General features: G+C 46.4%; 1 protein-coding gene across 2 annotated transcripts in view; it reads left to right on the forward strand.

The window, feature by feature from the left end:
• The window catches only part of si:ch211-126j24.1 (phosphofurin acidic cluster sorting protein 2), a 78275-nt gene that overhangs the window by 14029 nt on the left and 37997 nt on the right, over window positions 1-26249 (forward strand). For both annotated transcript variants that reach the window (XM_036532400.1, XM_036532408.1), the window contains exon 2: window positions 22467-22554. In XM_036532400.1, the coding sequence (XP_036388293.1) occupies window positions 22467-22554 (88 nt within the window). The remainder of the gene's footprint in view (window positions 1-22466; window positions 22555-26249) is intronic.

Consider the following 26249-nt stretch of genomic DNA (forward strand, 5'->3'; position numbering starts at 1 on the left):
CGGCACATCTCCGCAACCTGAATGTCTCTTCAAAAAGGTATGAGTAAAGAGGCAAAATACTGGATCTTATCATGGTCAGCATGGGAGATGGAGCATATTGATTGTAAATGTCACTAAAAAGAGGAATAAGAAATGGAGGATGGGGAACAAAATTTACTGCTCTTAGTTTTCCCATTGAAATGTCAGTTTAGAACAGCCCCTCTGACTGTTTCTTTCAGCGAGTGTCATTTATGTTGCCAGCAAAGTAACTACATTTTGCAGATAACAGTCTTGTGCTGCAGAGGCCCACATTTTTGGCATCTCAAAGAGCATATCTGCCCACTGGGTTGGTAATGTTATTTTCTTTAAGGTTTTTTTTTTTTTTCAGCCAAACAACAGCTGCTGGGTCTTTCTGAATGTGATTTTTGAGCTTTTTTTAATGTCCTTCTGAATATGCAAGAAATTCATAGCAGGCTGCAAGAGCACAGGACAACGTGGAGATTTTGAGGTTGCAGCATTAGTCTAATTTTTCAAATGAAATGTGTTTGGAAAAGAGTGAGGACTGCTTTACATGTCAGACCGCAGTCATAATCCTACAAGTTTACCTTGCGTTACATTACACTGCATTAATTATTTGCTCTACAGATGTTTGTGTCGATCTTCCATATTTGTTAGTCAATTTATATATACATTGGTATTTTTATTGCAGCAGTTGAAGGGAAGTGGTTTGCTCCAGGGAACGAAAGCATTGTCCCACCTTGGACTTTAATGCTAGACTTCTGACCTTTATCTGCACTTCGTTCTGTTGGCTGTTGCTTGTTGGATGGCCAGGATTAATGTCATATAATTCAGCCTTTATACAATGTCTCATTTCGACCCCTCTGCAATTTCTATCTGTCCAGAGTGTCCACAAGTGCCCTCCTCTCTCTTTCTCCTTTACTGACCTGCCACCTCAATCAAGGTGTGCTGAACGTTTCTGAAATTGCTGCCCTGCTCCTCATCTGATTTTGAGTGGGAGTGTCTGCTGTGCATGAGGCAGGATCCCTCTAAATGTCCTCCCACTCACAGCGCCAGCTCTAATGGTTCTCTAAGCACCATGATTTATCCCCAGTCTTTCTAAGCACCATTTCTAATGGGCAGAATTGATTAGCTTTGAATAATGTCTCGTTCTTGTTTACCACATGCCTCATTCTTTCCCGGTCTCAGAATGCTTTCCCTCGATAGTATTGAACGCCTTGTGTGGATGTTATGTGTCATCCCCAATTTTTGAAAACTTCTTTTTTTTATATGAATTTTTCCAGGATCCATTCCAGATCACGGAAGTGTACAAGTTTGCAGTTTGCTGTCGCTGTTCTCACACACTGTGACTGCAGGGCTGACGACGATCACTCCTGCTTAGTTTTGGTTTTCTGCCTACCCAAGCTCTGGACTTGGACGGATGCCAGCGGTAGAGGCCAGGGTGTCAACACACACAGTCGAGGGACGTGCCTCCTGCAATGGCTCATGCCATTGTCCAGTTTCAGGCCCACATAGCGTCCACCTCCCACCCCCACCCCCAGGGCTCATCAGGAAGATGCCCTCCATCGCTTCCTCCATGAGGCTTCCCGAAGCGAGGACCATTTCCTTGGGAAACGTCTGACATTCCTCGGAGTGCAGACCAGGGTTGCACTGGCACAGCTGCCAGAGTCCCTCATTTATTCCTTTGAGAGCGGAGGTGGCCAGGCCTGCACTGTGGCCACAGTAGTAGAAACCAAAGCAGCAGCGTAATGTGCTGTTTGCAAGAGCTACAGTAGAATCAGTCAGCAGCCATCACCTTGGAAGATCATGTGACTATGCCTACAACGTGCATCAGTTTAAGGACATATTGTGTTCTATGTATTGGGCAGTCTTACACAGGAATTTGAACCAGACTAGTAATTCTATATCTGTGTCTATGACTCTCCTTGTTGAGCTGCTCTGGGCCACAGAGCTAGAGGATCAGGAGTGGCAGACACAGCGAAAGAGATCTGATTGATTCCTGAGGGGCAGGAAACAGGGTTTTGTTCCTCTCACTAAGCCAGAATGTATGGGATTTACTGGCATCCCCAGCGTGGGGCTCACTATATCCTGTCATGATGAATCCACATCCCAGAGACGAGCTGTGAATCCATCCTGATGGGGAGCAAACCTGTCAGCTGAAATGCGAAAGGAAACACAGTTTGTGAAATTCTTTTTTTTTTCTTTGAGGCTTTCTGCTCAGGCATTTCCTGAAGTTTATGCCAGCAGCAAGAAGGGCTGTTTATTTCGAGAGCCAGGCCCCAGCTCAGCATTGCTGTCACACTGTAGTCATCCGAGGCAGCACCTGAGCTAAGGCTGTCGAAGGAAGCCGAATCACAAGGATCTTTTCTGAAATGTCAGATGGTTCTAGACAGGTGTTTGACAAAGAAAGGAAGGCATGGGGCTGTTGCAGCTGGTCTGGTTTTCAGTCAACCTTGTTTCTTAAAGATGTTAATTGATTATTTTTGAAAACCTGCCGCTGGCAAAGTGAGTGCTACTATAAAAGTCACCATCATGGTGTCTATATGTATGGTTTCTCATGTGACACACAGCCTAAGATTGACTGCCTATCCACTTTATGTGTTTGTTGTAGCTGGTCTTGAATTACAGGCCAGCCAAACGTCATGGACCAGCTGAAGCAAGACTTTCATAGGAGTCCCTTAAAGGGAAGATGAGAAAAACGTCACTTCTTGACTTCTATACCCCAGGAGCGCCAACTTGAATGTAATGTAATGCCTTGTAAAAGCGCTTACTCTTTCCAGCAACCGCAAAGACTGGTCTGTCAAACAGAGGCTGGCTTTCAGTCAGCCAGGCCCTATTCCAATGGCACTCTTCCAACGCTGCCAATTTGGGTAGTATTTGGAATATCTGAAATGTCTCCCGCATGTAAGCCCCCCCAGAGAGGCTTTCTCAGCTCTTCTGAGTCGTCTGCAAGGCATCACTCTTTGGAATGGATCCATATCTCAAGTTCTGAAGATTGTCTGCACATTAATGACCCATTTGGTGTTCTCAGCACACTCCACAGATCCAGGGAAAGCCATTTTGGCTATCTGACCTGATCAGTTCCCTCCAAGTTCATCGGCTGAGTGGTTTGTAACCTTTCTCCAAACAAAGCTGTCAGTCTGCATTCGTTTGACAAACGGTACTGGGGAGCCTCCCCTACTAGACTCGTGAGCTCTGCCATCATTCATCTTTTATTCATTCCGTGTGTGCGCATGAATATATTCATTGGAAGACACAAGGGAGCAGGAGCGTGGTTTGGCTGAACGCTCTGTCAAAGCCACGAGTGCACATCCGCAGGGGGAAATAGTCCCGGCTGGTAAAAGTCTCAGCACCGTGCGGTGCTGACGCGGAAGAGACCAAAAGGGAGAGCTCCTGAAGTACCTTATTGCCTGTCCTCACTGTTGGGAATTTAGGGGAATGCAGGGGCAGTGCTTTATTGCTGAATTCCGTAATTCTGCTGTTATTGATTCCAATGAGTTATTAATTCGTTTAGTTGTTGAGGACGTTGCTTGCTTTGCTCAAAAACCTCTGACTCAGAGTGAGCTTTAGAGGGCCTAAGTCAGCAGCAACGAGGCACTTGATAATGGTGGTTTTTAAAGTTTTCATGGCTTTTTTCAGTCTTAGGTAACGATTTTTTACTTCTGCTGACGTAAAGGGGTTTCAGGGGTGAGGAGGTTGTCCACAGTCACCCTTCTTTGTGATGTGAAAGGAATGCTTCTCGCAGAACTGTGTGAACCCCAGCTTTATCCTTCACTGGCTAGCTGCCGCTGCCTTTAGCACCGCTCAGCCAGCGGCCTGGTGACCTCTCTCCCGTCAGGACGAGAGAGAATACGGTCATTCAGTGCCCACTGGTACACAGTTGCTCACAAGGATTCTTGTTTTTGTTAGTCTTTCTGCTGCGACCAGGGACATGGCCAAGCTCTTCTCATTACTGAACTCTTGCTGACCCCTGTTGGGTCATGAACTTGCAACGTGTAAAGTTCATCCAACCTGGCACCATGCCACAACTTGTAAGATGTGCGTCTGTGCATGCGTGCGTGTGTGTTTTTGCATGCGTGTGTGTGTGAGCGAGCCTGTGTGAATACATATGTACAGTATCTGCATGAGTGTGTGTGTGGGTGCTCAAGTGCATGTGTATGTTCATGCTCGGCTTCCCTCTTTATCCAGAGCTGTGACTTGCCTCTCGCGGAGAGCATGCCGGCAGAAGAGGTGTGTCACTGCACTGTCTCACGCTCCACTTATTCTGGGCTATTCGTGATTAACCTCTAATGAGATTGCATTGTTCATACCGCGTGGACTTTCACGTAAAACGCTGTACTTGCGGTTTCCACACAAAAGCAAACGCCGTTTGTGGGATGGGTTGAGTCTCAGGTCTCCTTTTGCCTTTCTCGGTTCTTGGCCCTCTACCTGGTTCAAGCCCTGCAGATTAGGGGCAATGGGTCCCGCGTTCCATGCCAAAGGAAGACAAGCTGGTCACAGGGCTTAATCTTCTTAAGTCCTGAAGTCATTGGTGGAAGCGGCCCCTTTCTTAGCATGACAGGGATTTGGAGTGAGATGGTGGAGCCGGGAGACGTCAGGTGCTTGTGTTTAGCCGGGAGCGGAGGCAGATCTGAAAAAGCAGGACAGGGAACAAAGCTGCATCAAAAATAGCCATTAATGTTCGGAGACAGGAGCCCAAAGACACTGACCTCAGCTATGACTCATCAGAGGCTTCATAAAGCACCAGCCACATAGCACCAGTAACTTAAGTGTCAATATTAGTTTGGTCCTTTCTTTGTGACTTACAACCTTCTTGTGATTAAAAAAGATATGAGAAATACTGGGACTGGTATGAGAAAGACAGAAATGGACAGTGGTCTCAGAGAGGCAGTTGTAAGTCACACAAAACCCGTTGAAATGCATTACACAGGCAGAGTTTATATTGCCACAGATACCCCACCGGGGTCATATATTTTATGTACTGCTGTTACCTTTGAGGATCCCAGAGGCGGGGCAGGGGATTGGGCAAAATCACACTTGCACCTGCTCCTTATGGCGTTATCCTAGTCAGGGCGTGATTGTTCTTCCATTATTTACGGTGCACATCCCCATAACCATTGAAACAGCACTTGGGATTTATGCAGCGGGGCGCAAGGAGCGCATGCTGCACGCAAGCATGTGTCCGTGTTTGTCTCTCCACTGATTAGCTCCCCGCACCCTTCCCCCCTCCCCCCACCTAGTTCCCCTCGCTCCGCAGAGGATACTCCCAATGTCAGAGCCACCCTCCTCCGACTCTCCATGACACAGCACCAGCCGGGGGGAATACAGAGTGAAGATTTCCGCAGTGGGTCCCCCTGGGTCACAGCAAAATCAGTGATGCAGGTTGTACCGTCCACTCGACAATGAATTTGTGGAACTGCACTTTGCTATGTAACAGCTGTAAGTGTAAAGACTGGGATGCGGTTATCTCTTGTTTTTATCTGAAACCTTTTTCAATGGATGGGTAAAGTTGTAGCTTTGCAATGCGTTCCCTGTGCTGCGCAATCTAAGCTGTTGTCAGGGAAAAAAATGGGAAAGACAAAGAACTTCCTTTTTAAAGGAAGTTCCAAGCACCCCTGTATATGACAGGCCGCGTGTAGCCTGGTAGATGTCCTGTGTTCCTCGGCGTTTGATTAAATTGTCTCCTCTGTTTTCATGCCTCCCTGGCAACATTAAGGGGAGCAGGCCGCGCCTCGCACAGCTAGCCCACGAGCTCTGTGCATGGCTGAACAGTAAACTGCAATAGGAGAGGGCGCGTGGGGCAGGGCTGATGAATGAAAGAGGGCGTTGTAGCTGATTAATAAATAATGGCGATTTGGAGAAAATTAGAGCCACGCGGTTGTAAGAGGGGTTGCGTAGGCCAAGTGGTAACATTAGAGCCTGGGGATCAGTATAATTAAACTGTTAACGTACCCTCCTCGCTCTCTCTCTCTCTCTCTCTCCCTGTTTCTCTCTCTGTCTCTCTTTCTCTCAGTTTGTGTTTCTCCCTTTCTCCTGCTCTCTGTTATTTCCTCTCCCCCTCTCCCTTTTCTTCTCCTGCAGTCTCTCAATCGCTCCCTCGCTGTGCCTTATTCTGAGAGCAGAGGCCATACTGATATCAGTCTTTTACCAGTAGGCAGGATTGTGTCTTTAATCTGTATTAGCAAAATGCAGCAGTGTTTTTGAAACAGCTGGCATTGTTTTATGAACCTCATTTCAAAATTGCCTAGTTTGTGTTGAAAGCCACAGGGATGGGCCATTTGCTTCGTTTCTACATTATCTTTTTTCATACTCCAGATACCAAAATACACATTTGCTGTGATTCCGTTGCAGTTCAAATCAACAGATGGAGGACAGCTGATCTTTAAAATCCTCTGTTTGTATTAATTCCTAACAAGAAACTCCAGCCTGCATTTTCCAGCAACCTGGAGGAGCAAGCTGAGGTAAATGATTAAGAGCACGATGTTGTAGGATAATTACTTTGCTCTCACACATATAATTCATTAGGAATGTTTGGCCAGGTTTGACTGTCGTGTCTCTCTCTGCATCAGAATTGTGTGTTGTTTGATTTGGGCTGAGAGTGCGGCTCGGCCGGAGGGTGTGTTCGGGGTGTCAGTCTGCATGTTTCATAGCCTGTCCATCCACTCTCACATGCAAAAGCGTGTTGAAAGGCTAATGCAAACAAACCAGGCTCAGCTTATCTGCCGCGCACAAACAGGGGCCACTCTGCATCATCAATTAATGGAAAAGGAGCTAGCGATGGTGGCGTGTTTTATCAGGGCGGCGAGGCAGTCAGGGTGCTGAGTGTTTCGGAAAACAATCGTGCTTTTGCACAAGCACTACACAGCACAAGTTAACGTCCACAGGTAACCCACATCAGTAGAATTGCCAGCAAGACCTGGGGACATGGATAGAGTACCATGTAACCCCAAATCACGGCACTGATGTGGATTGGGTTGACGTGTTTTGCCTCATCAACTTTTAATTCAGTTCTGTGACAAAATGCATGTCAACTGAAACCATAGCAATACACCGTTTTTGACGTTAGGCATTAAGACCTCTCTCATTTCTGTTGGTGACGTCTAGAGCGATGTTTCAATTCTTTCCAGTTATTCCTGCATATAGATAACATATTAAACAACTATCAAGACTGTATGTTTAATTTTCTTACGCCAAGGACATGAAATGCATTCACAAATGAGAAGAGGAATGCGGGAGCCGGCTGCTCAAAATGGGCTCGGAATCTGTTATCTCCAATGCAGAAATCACAGCATTAATTTATATGGCTTTAGAATGGGTACTGCCCCTTTTTACCTCTCAGAACTACGCGCAATATATTTTTTCTGTCTGTAAAATGTGCCAGACAGATTTGGCATCAATGTGGGTTTATCAATGGTACCACTTCATTTTTCTGGATGCAGTTTGGGGTGGGAGAGGAGGCGAGCAGGAAAGGAAAGATGAGGCAGATTCCTCATCCTCCATGCCCAGAGGAGAGATGAATGAGAGCCCCCCCCCCCCCCCCCCCCCCCTTTCCTCAATCGTGAGTCTTCACATCCTGATGAAATAACAGCACAACACCGCTGTTACCACGAGTCCAATTTCCAGCCATTCCTCACAGGTTTTTTTATTCCTTTCCCAGTTCACCCCTGCAGGCCATGGACCCATACAGCGAGAGGCTGATCTTTTTTTTGTGCCTCTGATTTCCTGGCCTCAAGGGTTTCATTTTTCCCCATGAAATGACACCTGTCCAACCTGGCTGTCAATCACAAAGCCAATCACAGGGCCCTGTGGAGTCTGCCTGAAGGAAAGCGAAAACCCACAAGAATTCTGGAATCCAGAGGTGAAAAGGAAGGAAGGCATATCTCATCGCAATGGAACGTACAATGCAAATTCATACTAGATCCTTATAGCCGGACTGATCAACATAGCTTACAATTTTTACATTGTCCATTTATACAGCAAGATATTTACAGAGCCAATTTGCCTTATTTTATCAAACAAATGTAACAATAAAGCAACCTTGAATTTAATGCATGTTGTTAGTATTTACTGACTGCAAATGTTTTGTGCGTCGACACACTCTAGAGCAGAATTTTAAACAATAAAGGAAAGCAAATGTCCATGTACAACTGGGATCTTAACTGCTGCTGCCTTTAGCACTCGGAACAGAACAAGAAAGTCCCTCAGGCGTCGCAGATCTGTACGTTAGCACCACGGCTACATGCACACTGTGCATGCCCCGGCAGGGATGACTGTGAATGTGGGCGCTTGCTTCCATCCCTCTTGTTCCCCTGTGCTGTTAAACTGAGTTTAAACATCTAAGCTGGGGGATGTTTACTGTGGATTGTGACAATGAGTCTACCTCAGACTGACCTTGTTGAGACTCGGGGCACAGCAAATGAATGTTTTCCTCTCCTCCTCTTTTTCTCCATACCCTTCCTTTTGCAACGTGACCAACGCGTCATCTCTAATCGACCAACGGATGTCGTCCAGGAATTAAACGTAATGGTCATGTGGCTATCTGGATTCAAATGCCATATATGTAGAGTCTGAGTAAGAAAATCACTCTACGCCCATTAAAAGATTGAGGACTAATCTTTTTGCTTCCCGTTGTATAGATTTGTCAAGGTTGACCTGTGGGGATTTTATGGCTAAAGTTATGAAGCAAATAGCTCTCTAATTCCCTATTTTGTTTCTAATCTCTGTTCTTCTAGTCTCTAGCCTACCTCCCAGGGTTTTCATCTGTTCTCTTGTATGGGTGTGTTTTTTTACTGTTTTCTGCAGCACTGCAGGCTTTAAGTGATGTAAATATTAAAAGATAAACATACCGTAACCATGAACAAACTATCCCCCAGGGCATCTTATATTTGTATAAATTATTTATGATTTTAAGCAAGTTAGTTCATTGTTTGGAGTTAATGAGCCAGTGAGCAGTGTGATTCAGTAGATAATGCTTAAGACCCGCCATGTTACCTGCGGCAGGTTCCGCCATATCTCTGTGGTCTCTATGTCTCTGTGATTTGTGGTCCCATCTGTATTTTGTTCTAAGGGTTTTGGGGGTTTATGAAGACGGAGGTGAGTTGAAAAATTTGACCGATTTGACATTCTGTTTTGAGCTATGACTCAATTAAAGATCAAAAGCAAATGTCAAAAGAGAAAAATGGTACTATCTTCCTGCCCACTTGCTTGGGTTTTTGCCATCTTTTCTGCAGCTGTAAAGATTTCTTCTGCTTTTTTCTGCCTTGTGTTAGATTGTCATGGGGCCCCTGAGAGCGCTGCACCATTACAACATCTTGATTGCTGACTTCAAAAAAATGCCCAAGTGCGCTCTTTTTCAACCATCATTTCCTGATACAACTCTTGAGCCTTCTGTGTCAGGCAGGTTAATCTCTAACATCTAAGTCTCTCATCAAGCATCCGTTGTTTTGCAGTCGGACCCGGCTGTCCGGGCTGGTTCTGGCGAGAGAAACGTACGTGCTTCCTGCCTCCACAAGGAGATTTTTGCTCACAGAGCCTTCCAGAACTCCCTTCCAGTCCATCTGTTCCAGAAGCTTGTCACTTTGGTCAGAACTTAGCTCAAATTTGACAGAGGTCCCCTGTTTTGTTTGTTTGGTTGTTGCCGTACTTTTTTGCAGTATTCACATCTGCCAAGGAGGTGGCTTTCTTATTCTGAGAGTCTTTCTAACCATATACCTATGCCAAAGGACACTTTTTCAAAAGAGAAGGGGAGAAGATCATCATTGAGGTCAGCAGCATTTGATGAAAATCAGGGGAGTGCGACTCTAGGTATAGTATTACCTTCACAACTACATACCACCAAAGCAATTTGGTCCCTGTCCCTCTCTCCACAGCATCCACAAAGATGAATGTCCCTCTACATGTCTGTCCTCGATCATTCTTTGATTGCTTAATTGTGACTGGAGTACTTTTCTCAACATTTTTATCTGGGTAAAGGATGCCGACTACCATACTGTCCTTAATATGCATCTTAGATTCTTGTTTCTGAGATTGCAGACAAGAGAATTCCGTTTGTTTTCAGGTCAGCTTATCCTCCGCAGGTCAGGAAAGCAGTGAGTCACGCACCTCATGAAAGCTAATTCTCTGGCTGAGTTGTCTCAATGCAGAGGCGTCCATTGATGACAATAGAGCATTGTGTTTCTTTATCTGTATGACTAATATAGCTGCGTATGTATGTATTTATTCAGTTGACAGATACGCAGACTGTTTGATCATACGAATGCAGTCTAGTCTGGAGGTTGTAATTGTAACAGGTTTCACAGTCAATAACGTATTTCATGAATTACTCAATCAATTTAAGAACCATAATACTAAAAACACCTTCCCGTTTCAGCATTGGACATTTTGGAATTGCTGGCTGACTTGTGTTGTCTCGGTTTTAGTCCTGTGGCCTGTTTTTTGGAAGGGGTTCCATTTAAAAGAATGCGAGTACTGCCTGGCTTTATGCGTGAAAGGTGACAGATGTTGGCGGGTGACTCATTGTGCCGCTGAGGGGCCAGAGGTGATATTAAGCGGTATCATGAGGCAGTTGAGGGAGGGAGAGACAAGGACTCAGTGTTAGAAAGGAGGGCAAAGGAGTTGAAAATTGTCATGCTCATTCCGATGTTTTAAGGCCTTTTTTGTCCGAGCAGAAAACTATTACATGAAATTATTCTCATTCTCTTAATTCAGTATAATTTTTTCCCAAGCTGAAAGGTTATCTCGAATAATTTGACATTGTCATTTCAACACCAGCGAATGTTAAAACATGAATGGGCCCATCTTTGTGTTGTGTTGTTTCCTACGCTGGTTGCCGATGTCCTTGCTCGCTGGCAGGCATCTGTGATTCACCGGACTGAGTTTTATGGACAGCGTGCTTCAGGAGGCACCTCCATGACTCAGGCCGCACTAGGAGCTGTCTGGGTAATGCACACACAGCCGATAGGCCTCATTTATAAACAGGCCTCTGAGGATAGATGCGGTGCAGGACTGGGTGGCTGTGATGGGACCCATCCGTGAGAAGGGAGAGAGAGCCAAGTGTGTGTCTTATTTGTCCATGAGACATTGCTCCCCACTTTCATTAGTCAGGAGCATGTACACAAAAAAATCACATGGTTTTGTGATAAGTAATCCTGCTTGCAGTGTTGTTCCGGGAGATGTGAGATTACAGATACAGTACAACAGGTATTGTAATTTGGTGATGGAAGTATTTGGTATTAGTAGAGCATATCTCTTATGCTAAATCTTTTTTTTGGGCCAAATATGTCTTTACATATCAGAAGGCAGAGGAGAAAAGCTGCATAAAACATCATTTGGAAATAAAAAGAAGACAAGGAACAAACAGCTATGTTATCTGTCTCACTCAGCACCAATCAGAAAGAAGACACAACAGAATAGTCAGCAATGTTGTGCTCAATATGGCCGCACTGTAAACACAGTGACAATGGAAGCAGCAGATTTGCTGTTAGTCACTTATTTTGATTGATCCAGCCCTGCATGTACATAAAATAAGCATCTTTTGGAAGATGTCGTATGGATAGGAAGAGATTAACCCCCGAGGTCTTCAGTCTTCCCGTTATTAATCAGGAAGTCCGTATAGCACATAATACACAGCATCGTTAATACTCAGGGGGAGGAGATGTTAGCGCCCAGAGGAAGACAGGCTGCAGCTCAGTCTCTGTAGGCATGAGGACTGTAACCAGGGGCAACAAAGAGAGTACGAGACTGGATTAGGTAACCTTGAGTGTCGTTTTTGTTCCCGGCTCTTGGTGCTGTCTTTTTGACGCCCCCCCCCCCCAAAAAAGGTAAGAGTCATTGATGTTGTGAGAAACAGGGAGGGGCTCAGGTGGCAACAGCTGCAGTCCTGCAACTGCACCTTCAGGAGTGCAAGGGTCATGGTGACAAGGCGTTTACCAGAGGAGGTCAGAATGTTCTTGGGGTCCTCAGTGCTGGGTTCCGAAGTAACAAAACCGACCCGTGTGAGTTATGCCGCTTGTTGTTATTTAGCACGGTGCCTCATGACCGGCGGTGGTGAACGAAACACTTCCACAGCGCTGTCCTTCCCCAGCAATCTCAATGCTGGCTTGGCTAGAAATGACAGAGGCTTCCACGCACTGCAGTCTTTGCAAATCTCTTTCAGTAAGCTGAGCTTCGGGTCATTGGACCCTCATCGCCGAAAAGCTCCGCGTGTTAAGATTTGCAGGGGCAACAGTGTGCGGAAGTCTCGGTCACTTCCGTCAGAGTATTTTTACTTTGATGCACCAAGGCAGAGTTCGCTTGAGCGTGCGGAAGGTTTATCCACTTTAACTGATCATTTTGCCGACATCACAGCAGGCATGCAGTCAAGGTCCACTACCGGAGCTGTGTTGTGACAGAACTGTCTACCTCTCCCCGCTCTCCTGCACCCCTTTACCGTCCCCTGTGGCTCTAGCTACTATGATGAGATTCACCATGTTCCTCAAGGTCCTCCTGGACACCTTATTCTCATCTTCATGCCTCCCCCCCCCGTGTTGTCCTATCAAAAACAAGGATGCATTGATAAGGGATGAGATGAGAAACATATGAACGCAGAATGCGTTTGGAGTCGTAGCACCATGTGGCTAAGATCGCAGCTGTGGGCGGCGCACATCAGACACACTGCCGTGGGAGCGCTCAGGCTGGCACAGAGGCAGCACCAGGAGCCAGTGCCAGTAAAAAGGAAGATAGACAGAGTAAAGTGTTAAAGTAGCCCCGCACCGTCTGGCGCTGAGCTCTGTCTGGCATTAAACCAGGCCAGTGACCTTTATGGCTGGACAAGAGAATCCCCGTGGGGTCTTTCTGCTGATGGAGGGGGAATCCGATCCGGTCTCCTTGGAGGGGAACGTTCGCCAGTAATCATGGCCTCTGGCAGTGAGGGCCCACTCAGTGTCACTGAGGGCCTGTCCTTCAGGAAGTCCTCCCTGCTCTTTGAAGGGCACTGTTTGACCGCTCCGCTGCTGACCAGCCATTCCTGTCGTAATGGCTTTCAAGGAGGATAATGCGTTAGGAGCGCAGAGAGTGGCCGTTATCCACAAGTGGTTCGGAATCTTGCACCTACGGGCCTCTCAAGCCTAAAGCCTTTCAGCAGTGGCATTGTTATCGGCCAGGACAACTCCCTTCTGTCGTACAGTAATTAGGCAGGCCTTTTAGCCGTCTGTTATCTGTACTGTGCCCTTAAAAATCCCCTCCCCCTAAGGAGAACTGGTATGGCTTATATCTTTCAGACAGCCTCTAAGGTAGTCAGGCTATTCTGTTCTTTGAGAATGTGATCAACACTTTCTGTGATATGACCCTCTGGCATAGTCTGTGGGAATGGAATTGTCATCGTCACATGTGAACAGGAAGCTACTACAAAATGTGCACTGTACTGACATTGATAAGTTCCTTATGTATGGAGAAAATAGTTTAGATCAGTGGCCTTACTATACACTGCCCAACGTTTAATCCTCTATAGAATTGCTTTCACTGTGCATTTGTCATGGTCCCCCTACAATGATCTTTAGTGCAGTGTGGAGCTACCTCACATCTTGCAGTTGTTGTCCGAGGAAGGAAAAGGAGAGAAGTTAACCAGGATGTCCCAGTTATTTTCTTTGTATGATCCAGACCAGCTGTGTTCAGATTGCAACCATGTGGCACCCTTTCTTGAACTGTGGTTGATCCTGTACCACCGCCATAGGGAAATGCTATCACAGAGCTGAGCCACTTTGTCACAGGAATGGGAATTCTCTGGAGCACAGCATAGTTACAAGTCTGTGGAAGCATATGCTGCCTATATTTTTTGACAGAGCATTTCAGTAACAGAGCGACTCGGTGTGCTCCATTTCCATAGCATTTTATGGCAAGATAAAAATGTTCGGAGGAAGGAGGGTTCCTTTACGTCTTTGTAAGCTTTGTAAGTTTAGATCATGGTCAAGGTCAGCGATGTGTACCACCTGTATATGAGGTTGAGAGGAAATAAAAAGACCCATGTACTGCAATTTGTCTGTGCCGTAATTAGACTGTTCATTGTCTGACCCATGCTCGTACCAGCCCCTCCCCCCCCTTTTTGGAGCTCTTCTTCCTTTTCTCCATGTAGCTGGGAAAGAAGGGGGTTTTCCACAATTATCAGACCTGCTCCAACAGGAGAGGAAAGCCAGAGCTCGGAGGAACAGCGTAAGATTAATGGGTGTATTGATTTCTGCAGCTGCTTCACTGATAGTGTATCTGGCTTCATACAGCCACCGGAGGTGAGAAAAAATAAGCTTGACCTTTGGGTCATGTAGGTAAACTTGTGTGTCAGTACATTGCTCAGGGAAAGTTCTCTTTTGATGTATGGCAGAAGCTTTTCTAAATGTAATTGTGCCACAGGCTCTGATATTGGTGTTCAAGGTACAATAGTTAAAGACCTATAGGTTCAGTGGATGTGCTTAGTTCCAACATAAATAGCTCTCTAGGGTTTAAATATAAAACAATTGCAGTTATTTATGCATTCATTTTGTAAGGGCTGGCTGCATTAAATCTTAAATTCAAATATCAGTTATTTTGCAGGAAAGAACCCATGTTGCCCTTTATCATGTTGTCTTGGAGGACCTCAAGAAGTGCAATGTGAGGTCAAAGGTTTGGTAAAGCTAGATACTTTTCATTGTATATTATGTGAATATTTGAAACCAAAGGGTGTCAGGAACGCTTACACCCCAAGCCTTGTGTGTGCAGGAGATTAATGGCCAGGAGACATTTCCCAAAATGACTAATCCTAAAAATTCCCACAGATTGGGCATAATTAGATTAGATGAGTATATTGATTGAGTGGATGTCATGAATAAAATATGAAAAAAATGTTTTTCTGTGGTTACTAAGCAAACTATTCTTAGTAAGAATTTCTAATCTAAAATTGAGTACCCTCTTTTGTGATTGCACTTGTGGGGCAGTGTCACTTTCGATTTCCGTTTTCCCATTTCGAGCTGTTTCCTTTGGGAGCATAGTCCCTACCCCCCCCCTCCAGAAAGAATAACTTCAGGTGGCAGAATGCTGAAAGCTGTGTCTCAGTCCCAGTCAGTCCCAGCATGTTATCCACTGGGATTGGCTGGTGCTGACAGCTGCACCAAGGCCAGTATTGCTTCAGAGCAGCTCGAGTACACAGAACCCAGCGGCTGGCCACACCCCCTCCTCCCGCTCTCGGCTTCCTCGCGCCCAGATTTCATTTCTGACACCCCCCTGGGCTGCGGCCAGGGCTGTGGGTAATAAGTGACAGGGCTCTGATGCCCGAGAGCGGCTGTTTCCCTGCTTCTGGAAAATTAGGAGGGACGTGTGGTGCAGAAAGCACAGGAGAGTAGCATCCTGCCCTCTGTGTCTGCTGGATCTCATTGCCTTATCTTATCACTCTGGTCCATGGGAGGATATTTTCTTTCGTATTCTCTGTAATGGCTCCAGATACACTGTGTACTTGCCTCTCTTCGCAGTCGAGCCGAGTCACTGTGAGTCACCACCAAAATGGTGGCTCAAATGAGAAACCGTGCTCTCTCTGATGATCTTTGCTCGTTTCAGGTGGGAGTCTGTCCCATGTTGAACACACTGTCTTCACTACAGATGACAGAGAGTGGTCTGGTAGGCCAAAAGTAAATGTTTAAGGACTGCTAAATGAAAGTCTTGGCAAAGCTCGTGCGCAATAGACTCACTGAGCCAGGTACAAGCAGAAATCTAAATTGCTTAATGGTCGACAATATCACAACCGTCTTGGTTTTCTGCTGTCATCAAATACTTGTCATGGCATCTCATCTGGGACAAAGGCCAAAAGCCTGCCTGAGTGCATCTCCATGTTGTCTTTGTAGCCAAATATTTGTTTATCATTAAAGTGCTGTATAGATGGGGCAATAATTGTTTGACAAGCACTGATGATGGTGAAAACAGCTGAAAACTATGGGACTTCAATCAACAGTATATAGGATAGCACAGTATACAACAGTATACAAGGCTGTCTGTGATAGGCTGCATTTAATGTTAGCTACTGAATGGCAGAGTAAAAGCAGTTTGCTCTGACTTAGTCTGAAGCTACACAGAGTCAGAGCAGATCTCTGATGATGCAGTTGTTGATGCAGTTTTAACTGCAAACGTCAGAGAACTGTTTGCAAAGGGAGTCAAATCAATCCCGCAGTGCAGCTGCAGGTGTTACTAATCAGTGGCTTTCGAAGGGTGGCACAGTCAGATAGGGGAGGCGGTTAAGACACAGATTCAGCAGCTCTGTCGACGTTTATCTGCTTGGGACCGGGGTGCTGCAGCTTAAAGGGAACCCGGATGATAGCCTTATCATTGTGCGGACAGTGGAGCAAAAAAAGGGGTTGCATTGCTGCTAATGCAGCCTGTCTCTGCAGCCACAGCCTTCCCCCAATGTCTGTGTCAGGTGGTAGGCAGCTGTGAAGGGGATCCTGAGATCAGAGCCCCATTAGGCTTGCTCTGTTTGTCTAAGTGCTCCACTCACTTGTCCTTTTTGTTCGCCTCATTATTCGCTTGTGTGTCTGTGTCCTTGTCTGTCCCAAGGCAAAGAAGACCCTCACCACCACCCATTACATGACTGTGTTCCATCGGTTGAGAGCACAAGCTGTACCAGATAGCAGCTCAGTTTCCTAGATTTACATAATTTGCATAAGAGGGATGGCAGTGCTCTAGACTCTGACATCATCAGAGGTCTGGCCTGTACCTGTGAGCAGGAAGCGTGGAGACCGAGGGCAACCCTGCATCTATTACTCCATTCCCTCAAGTGAGCAAAGTTTCGGGGGTGGCATCACTTGGGATCAACTTTCTATTTGCCTTTGAGGGCTGCGGGGAAAAAACAGGGTCTAATAGCTCGGAAAAGATTGCCTCGCGAGGGAACGCTCCGTGATGAATCACTTTAGAAAGATGAACTAAATTGATTTTACGAGGCAGAGGGAAGAAAGACAGCTCAGTGCTTCCAAGGGCTGTCAGAAGGGTGACGAGTCTATTTGTGACGGAACAAAGGGCAGGTTTATGAAATCGTTTCCGCGTGGGTTGGAGGTCTGTGCTTCTTTAGCTTTGGATTGCTTGTTTCCCCGCAAAACACGCATCAATTTTTTTTATTATTGCAGGAAAGATTAAGATTAAGAAATTACGATGAAGGTTGTAGGAACATCATATCTCCTTTTTGCTTCCATTCTAGGGTAAATCACAGATATAGAGATCAAAAGAGAGTATGTGGTCCTTTTGAAGATCTGGATTCTGCCTGAAAAGAGCATTTTCTATAATAGCCCTTGATTTATCATTTATCTGAAAATTAATCCTTTCTGTCTCGCTACTACAAACGCTACAATTACTTTTTTCTCTCCTTTATAAAGGGTAAAGCAGCAGGCAGAGCCAAAGACAGGTTGCTCAAAATGTAAACCATCAGATCAGAACTATCAGAAGTCACTAGCACCTAACTACTCCTTTGGTCATCTTGAGTCTGCGGGACACATGCAAACTGAAACCGAAATAGGTTTCTTTTTAAGCACTTCTTAAAATGGGAATGGACTGCAAGCTCATTTGAAGAAAGAATTTTGGTTCACAAAGGCACCTTGCCTATAACTTGGAATCAGACAGACATTTCCCACTTCATCCTTTTTTTTTTTTTAGTACGTCCTTCATCCTATATGAGTACACTGCCAGGGTGGTGTGGAACCGTCATTACGTGATACATTTGCAGCTGAAGAGCTGGAAGAAGACCAGCTAGGAGGATCTGTCACTCCTCCCCAGACCATGGCCTGGTCACCTTGAATCCGCCCGTTCCACTCCTAGGAGTTTCTCATCAGCCAGCCTCCACTGATTGGGCACCGGCCAGGCTGCATTGCCCCACTGTGGAGTGGAGGAAATATCTGTGGAGGAAATATCTTTAAAAAATTGCAGAAATAAAAACCAGTCAAAATGTTTTATTGTTTACACATTCTTCAGCTGCTGCAAGTGGGCAACCTCTGAACTTTGCTGTGTTCCCAGAGCGGCAGACAGGCTGGCGCATTGCAGGCCGAGCCGCGAGACCGTAGCAGGACACCGTGACACGGCTTGTCATGAGGTTTGTGCTGGCAGCGGCGCTTCTCTAATGAAAGCCATCTTCCCTTGGTGATACATTTTCATAGCTGGATTTTAATTAGTCGCAGAGGCAGCCGTGATGAAACCAAGCGGGTCGCGCTGGGAGAGGACGCCCAGCCTTATTGATCAGCCCTGTGGAGGATGTTCAGGGGCCAGCCAGCCCCACCAGGAGCCACAGAAGGCAGGGGCAGCCCTTGAAGAGCTCATCTGAAGACATGGCTGAGCTTCTGGAGAAATCATCGGCAGGCACAACTGTCACCATCGTAGATATAGCATTGCTGGATTTGTCACAGTTCCTTGTCTGTGGTGTCTCTCAGAGTCCTGGCCAATATCACGGGCTGAAAGGATGTTTACGTAACAAAAGCAATGTTCTGGAACCCATAATTAATCAAATCAGCTTCTACCTTGTGTTAATCCTGGTCAATATGCTCACAAGCAACTGCTGCTTTCAGGCAGATTCCAGGTCTGGTAATTATGTGTCTGTAGTGGGTAGCCACTGGGGAGTGCAGGCAACAGAAGAGTTTCTGAAGAGAACCACCAGCATAGTTAACTGAAGCCCATTGCAGAATTCTTGATACAGGATGACTACTGCCAAAGGGATTCTAACCTGACACAATCTCTCCTGTGTCAGCATTAGCTGGTTTGGAGCTTCAAACACTGTTTGCACTCTCAAAGTTAGCGCTGGTGGGTGATGAGTGAGAAGGATTGAGAGCAGACTGCTACGCGTGCGTCGGGACATGTGATTGGGAGCAGATGGGCAACCATGGCATAATTTACGGAGGCTGTCAGCGGCGTTTTTAGGAGGCGCGGATGGGGCGGGCAAGCCCCCCTTCCTGCACCCCTCCCTCACACCATCCGCGCAGAGACACCCCAGCCTCAAACAATGGAACGTATTGACGTTGGCATTTTGCCGCTCCCTCTATGCCAACCGCGCGAAACATTTAGTTTGAAGGCGCCCCAGCCAAGTCCCACTCTGTAAACAGTGGTCCGACATGTTCCAGCATGTTGCGGAATAGTGAGAAGGAGGGAATTCCAATTGCCCCGTTTGTCCAAAGATCTCAGAGCTCACCCAATTCAATCCGCCCACACTTAATGTTCAGGGCTCAGTGGCATGATACACATACATGAGTGCAAACATACAGCTGCAAACGATTGTTTGTCAGATCTCTGTTGAGATGAAGTGTTGTGATATTTTGTAGTTTCACATATGGGAAATGAAGTCTATATAGAACTTTAACATGATCTTGAAAAAGGTCTGAAAAGACTTTATTGTATAGATTTCCCAAAATACAGTTTACAGCTTTACAAACAAAGCCATTGCATATATAGGTTGCATCTACGTTCTTTGCAATCCAGACACAGCACTAGCTAACGCCAGCTAAAACAAATGCAGTCTCAGGTTGCAGAACCTCTCCCCCTTTCAGTCGACCTTGGCCTGTTTCATGGAAACAGACGCACAGAGCCAAGTGCAGGACCCTTGGGGTCAGGAGGGGTCGGTTTCACCAGCTGGCCGCCATGGCAACAGCCGTCATATCCTCACAAACAGCCGATGTTAATCATCTCCGGTGCGCTGCCTTGGAGTACACGAGAATAGGAAGAGGCAGGGGACTCCTGAAGGGGCGCCATTCCGATGTGTGGGTCGTCCATTGCCTGTTTGTTTGACGTCGCTTGATGTGTCCCATTCGGGCCACTCCATGTGTGTGCCATTCCTCATTGGCATACCAGGCTCATGAGCCAGCAGCTATCAAGCACCCTAGTGCCATGGGACGGGCGGTCACCCCACAGCACGAAAGAGCAGGCCATTTCTTGGATCAGAGGAGCGCTCTGTAAGTGCTGTAGATCTGATTTCGCATTTTTGTTTCACCAGCTTATTTTGTAACACAGAGCAGATGGCAATGAGTCATATTGATTCAGGGCTTTAACATCAAGAAGCATCCTTAGTCAGCAACAGCCAAGGAGCCTGAACAGAAACGTCTCTGTAGGGCTTCAAAGTTGCACAATTGTTAAGGATCTCACGTTGAGCACAAGTTCAGACCTGCAGCCTTGATTCAGTCCCAGCTGTGACATCGGCCAACAGTGGCCAGGAGTGGAACACCGCGGTGGAACAAATTAGCGTGCCAGCAGGGGCTGCTCATCTCCCCACTCCCAGGCACCTCATGATTCGTCAAGCGCCTGCAAGTTGCTTGGATGATGTCACTGGAGTAGCACCTATCACGCCCAGCTAAGAGTGACCGCTCCCCTTAAGTGTGCAGTGAGACTTATAATGTGAAAGTTAGCCAATTGGCTGTACATCAGTGTGTCAAAGGAAAGTGTTCATCTCACCCCAACACTCCAATTACAATTGGTGCTTCCAAAATAGCAATGCAGAAAAGGGAAAAAAAAGCATATCAAAAGAAACATCTTTTCAGTTCAAGGGCATTGAGTTAGTTCACTCTTTGAGTCAGTTTTGTTAATACCCCAGGAATCACTTGCAGTGGTGCACGTAATAGACTGGTATTACTATCCAGGACTCTGTTCCTGAGATCCTCTGTATTTACCGACCCAGCCAGAGTGTTTGTAAATGCATGCCATTAAAATGAAATGCATGTCAACATGTTGTTGGAGTTTGCAAGCAGTGGGGTCAGGAAGCGACAGGTTGCGTAAGAGCTGTGTTCGCTGTAACAGTGTGACATTGTGCTGTCCGGCGTCAGTGCTTTCCCATGGTTTTTTCCCTGAACATCCAGACTTTTCCACCAGCTCTACCCGGGTACTGAATGGCCTTTTGAGAATGTGTGCAGTCAGGTGGTTTGCTTTGCGCTGAGCCAGCAGAGAGCTTTCTTTCCAGCACCCCCAGTCCTCCCACCCCTCCCTGAGCCGGAGTCCACTGTCCTTTGTGTGTGATTGAGCGAGGGGCAAATGGCCCTCCAATGGCTGTGGTGTTTCAGAGGAAAAATCAGAGGCTGCGCGCGTGTGTGTGTGTGTGTGAGAGAGAGAGATAGAGAAAGAGTCAGAGAGGAAGCAGAGTGCAAGACACAGTTCTTCGGCTCCAGCTGTTGTTTTCTTCCAAGCACAAAGCAGCTACCCAGGTTTCCACTGAGGCATCTGAAGGTGATTAAAATCATAAATATGTGTGAAAAGGAGGCAAGCAGTAAGTCAGGGTTATGCAGAGAATAGGCACTCAAGGCCACAGAGCTAAGTCTTCTACTAATGAGCTGACTGGGGCTCCGGTTCAGGCTGTGTGAGTGAGCTATGTGGCGGGCAGAACGGAACAGCATTACCCCCCGCTACCACGGGGGTTTACCACGTTCCTCATGCCTGAGTTGGCCATCTTTAGCCGCCTCCAGGCCAGTGTTGGGTCAATGGAGCTAACTCACAGCCAAGAGAAAAACAGAGAGAGAAAAGGGACGCTGTGCCACACAGACCTCTCTGGTATTCTTGTCTTGTCTGCGCAACATTTTCCCACACAGCTGAGATTCCCTCCTCATTAGGGATGGATTTCTGTAACCGGACAGAACGTACTGTGGGGCTGCTCTTGGAAAACACTGTCGGATGCACGCCTTGCAATGATAGCTTAACATCTCTGTCTATTTGGAGTTTAAAAAGTATACAAGTAAAAAAAGGAAAAAAGGAAAGGAAAAAAAAATCCTATGGGGAAGCGTTACTTTCTACACTGCTAGTGTGCATTCAAGCCATTCACCTTTACAAAGATGATTTATACCTGTTTGATATCAAACATGCAGTTAAATTGTATGGGACACATTTTCTCACATATTCATCCTAGGCACCTTTAGGGCTCTTTGAAATCATTGTCAGTTTTTTCAGTCATGTGCTCTGATCCTTCAGCCAAAAGTGTTCCTCAGATTTAGCCTATACAGTACATTTCGCATTATGTTTAATACCTTGAATACCTTTAATACCTTATTTATCTTCAAATGCGAAGCTCCTGACTGGCTCCTCACAAATCAGTTGTCCTTCACTGTGATGACATTCATAAAATGCTGTTTGGAAGAGTTCCAGCAGTGAGAAATAATGAGAACAATGAGAAAACATCTCAAAGAAATCTCAAGGTTCACCTTGAAAATGTCTAATGAGTCTCAAAGGAACCAAGGTGCGCTCGCCGCAACGCAAGGACTCAGTGCAAGGCCTCAGCATGCTCTGTATGCACGGCACATACAGTATTCGCTCTTTAACAAAGGGGCGCGAATACGGAAGCGCTCATCTCGTCAGAGAAGCAAGTGAAAGTTAATGTGGCACATGCTGCGTTTCGTGTCCAGCCGAGCGGACCAGCAGAGCTCCAAGGGGGTGTGGACCAGCACTTTTTAACAGGGAGGCTGGGGATTCATTCAAGGGATGTTAAGGCAACCGTTGAGACGGTCACTCTTCCCTCTTCTCTCTTTCTTACGCAGGTTGTGCAGCCTCACTCTGAAGAAGCTGATCGTCCTGAAGGAGCTGGATAAAGACCTCAACTCCGTCGTGATCGCTGTTAAAATTCAGGTGAGGAGAGCTCCCTATTGGCTGGAAGAGAGCTGCTGCAGATCCAGCCGGCACGTCTCCCTGGGGCATGTGTCGTTCCCCGCGGGTGCACCGCTGCCTCTTCCGTCTTCCTAATCATGTTTCAGCGACTCGTTCCTCAGGTCTGCTCCGTTAATAGCTTGGCCGCCCCAGTCTGCTGCTTTGTCAATGATTAGCAAGGTGAATGGGCTCCTTTCCACATCAGTAAGTCCGCTGATTTTAAAAGAGCATTACAGCCCCACCAGGAAATGTCTGATTCACAAAGAGGGGACAGCCATGAATGGGGAGATTATCATTATTTGCATTAGCGCTAGTTTTCAGCAAACCAATGAGGATTTGCATAGGAGTGTGTGTTTTTCCTCTGTCATCAGTGGTAATGCATGGGCCAACTTATCTCTCCTTTCTTCTGAATGCGATGAGCTGTTCACAATCTCCACGCCCGGGGGCAACTGGAGGGTTACGATTCAGAAGCCAGGGCCTGGCCACTGCTGGTGCCCTGCACCACCCCCATGCCTACCCTCTGGGTTGCATTGTGAATCACGCTTCCTGATGTGGCGTGTATGACAGTTGGGTGCGCAGGGCTTGCTGGCTGTTTGACCCTGTGACCGTGCGTGAGACTGACTCTCCATCTCCCATTAGCAGAGTTTGGTGACAACGCGCTCTGCATGAGATGCATCTCTGGGGAATGACCCAGGCTGTAGTCACGGCAGCATCAGCCTCCTCATGCCAGGTTTCTGGGAAACACCGCAGCCCCGCCCCCTCCCAGCCAGTGCCCCACCTCTACCCCATCCACTTTTCACCTTCTCCCTTTCAAAGTGGCAGTCCCCATATGTTGGTGCTCAGAGGAATGGTGGGTAACCATAGTATGTTGTACCAGAAAAGGTCTCATTCCCTGCCTTAGCTCACTGAGTACCCGTATTATGTTTAATGTGCATTCTGATTGAAGGAGACGGTTTCAGCTGCAGGCTCCACTGGGTGCCAGTGGTGAACCAAGAGGTTGTCAAGGTGACGGATCTCTCAGTGGGAAAAGGGAGCAAGATGGTTGGGTGGGGGGGGCAAACGGGTAGGAGCTCTTTTCTACCTCAGCAAGGTGCTCCGCAGCCCTTTGGCGGGTCTGCTGACAGACGTCGCCACCCCCCGTTTCCTAGAACACAGGGAGCTCAGGTGGCAGAGCAGGGCCCAAGGAGGAAACTCGCCTTGCCCAATTACTTCTCAGAACTGGCACAGATTCAACAAAATGCTCACATGTGCACCTCCACACACTCTCACTGCGTTTCCACAGAGTATGTGTGGTGCTGCGTTTTTGAGCTGTGACCACAGCATGCGGTCATCAAGACCATACCACTCAGATCCTATTAGGAGCTAAAATACATTACAGACTCTGAAGCACACACCCCTTTATGTGTTGTGTTCATGGTGTTAAAACTCAACCTAGTATTGTGGGACTCTGTGGTGTCAGATTGGGGTCCTGACAGGACTGGAAAAGTGGATGGAAATGTTACAGTCCGGACGTTTCATTGTTCATGTCAAAGATTGAGAGGGTTATTTACCTTTTATGAAATACAGTGTTAGTAATGAGGGAAAGTGTTTGTGTTTTTTGGTGGTGCTCTAAGTCAGCTTTCTATTTTAGCCCTGTGAAGTGACACAAGTGTCAGCTCTGCAGAGGAGAACTGACACACGTAAGGAGGTTAAATTACCATTTCCCTCTCTGTGCCTTAGATGTGCCAGCACTACCTTGTTTATGTATTCAGTTTGTTCAAAGCCCCCCCCATCCCCCCGCCCCCGCCCCCCTGCCCCCACCCCCACCTTCCCTTTTTCTGACTGCAAATGCGCAAGTAATCTTATGAAGTCAGAAAATTGAGCTAATTGCAAGGTGGTGGAGAGGAGCAGTAGAGACAGGAGTTGGGCTTTGAAGGAGCTGAAGTGGAAGGACTTCACCTCACCCTCTGTCTGCATGTGAAGAGGCTGCTGGGTGGGCCCCCGGACTGCTTTATAGTGGAGACTGGGCAGAAAGGACCAAGGGTCTGTAACCACTTAAGAAACAGCAGACCAAACCTATCAACTCAGGCAAGAAAACAGCACATGTCCTCCTTTATCACGTTTCAAAGCATACCTGGGAATTCTGGAACATTTATTTATTATTATTATTCAAAACCTATTATTCAAATATCTCGCCAGGATCTTAACTTGCGTACAGTCCATTTAAATGTCTGGGAAGAGTGTTGTTACACATTAAAAAATGAAACCTGTGATTGGCATTTGGTTGAATGTATGAAACGTTCAGAAAGAAATCCCCCAAACTAAACTCGGTTTAAAAGAAAGAGGTTGACGCCTTCCATAAATAGCTTCTCTATATGCAAATCAGGCTAGCCACCACAAGATATCAGCCAAACGTCAATGTCATACCTGCTGTTTGTATTATTGTCAGGGGAAATCTGTCTCAGCTAACGCCTGCTCTGATATTTCCTTTGGAAAAATCAACCGGTTTTCGGCCTGAAGGGCAGGGAGGCTGTCAGAACCAGGCTTGATGTGCTGCTGCTGGTATCTGGGGAGAGAAGTATCTCTCAGCAACAACATCAAGTAAATTATTTATGAATGTATGTATGTGGCAGATGCTCTTAACCAGAGAAACCTGCACGGTTGTCATGGCTAGATCAAATGCACATTACAGGGTCAACAAGGACAACAGGAACAGCCAGTAGCTCAGTGAATAACCATCAAACCAAAAAACCAAAAACATTGTGTTTAGTGTTAATGCTAGCATAGCGCTCGAATTTTTTTAGAATACAAACAGTGCCTAATTATCCTTAAGGGTAACACAATATAATGTGCACATACAACCTAACAATGAGCAATAAGAGCAGCACTACTTTGTCATAGTGGTCACATGGTGCCACACAGTATGTCAGCTTGCATTGTACATACATTAAATTTGCATAGCAGCTGCTCCTGTCAAGAGCAACTTACATAACTTAAAATCTTCCATGTTGTCTATTTATATGGTTGAATATTTACTGAGTTCTGGTTAAGTGCCTTTCCCAAGGGTACAGTGGCAGTGGCTCACCTGATAATGAGACCAGCAGCCTCAAGGTTGGTAGCCCTGCCCACACTACTACATAATAAGCAATGCAACAATATGCAAAGTGACTAACAATCTGATCTGTTTAAATCAGGGTTGGAATGATAAAATACTGGGTCCAAAGCACAGAAGATGTGCATATTCTAGGAATCAAACAATCTGTCACGCAAAAGATACAATAATTTAAAGAATGAAATTTCATACACTTACTGTTGCACCACATCTGATCTGACAAATCTTAATTCATTCCGCCATATGTCAGGTCTGCTTGTTAACATTTCAACCTGCCAAGAGGCTCTATATCTTCTTCTTATTAAGACACAGACAGGGTCGAAGTGTTGACAGCCCAACCAGACATATGGCTGAGTGAATCAGATTAGGGTTGAGCAACAGTACCTGCATGTGTGTGATTCTCGTATATTATAGATACACAAGATTTGACTCAGCCTCATAAGGTAGGAGATTTTGAAGTGCATCTCCTTTGGTGCAGACAGGTGCACCCTTGTTTCCCTGCATGGAGTTTGACACGTTCATGCGCACACACCTTTTCCCCAGCACCTAGACTGGTGAAAGAAAGGTGATCCATCTATACTACACT

The sequence above is a fragment of the Megalops cyprinoides genome, chromosome 1, assembly GCF_013368585.1.
Source record: "Megalops cyprinoides isolate fMegCyp1 chromosome 1, fMegCyp1.pri, whole genome shotgun sequence".
NCBI lineage: Eukaryota > Metazoa > Chordata > Actinopteri > Elopiformes > Megalopidae > Megalops > Megalops cyprinoides.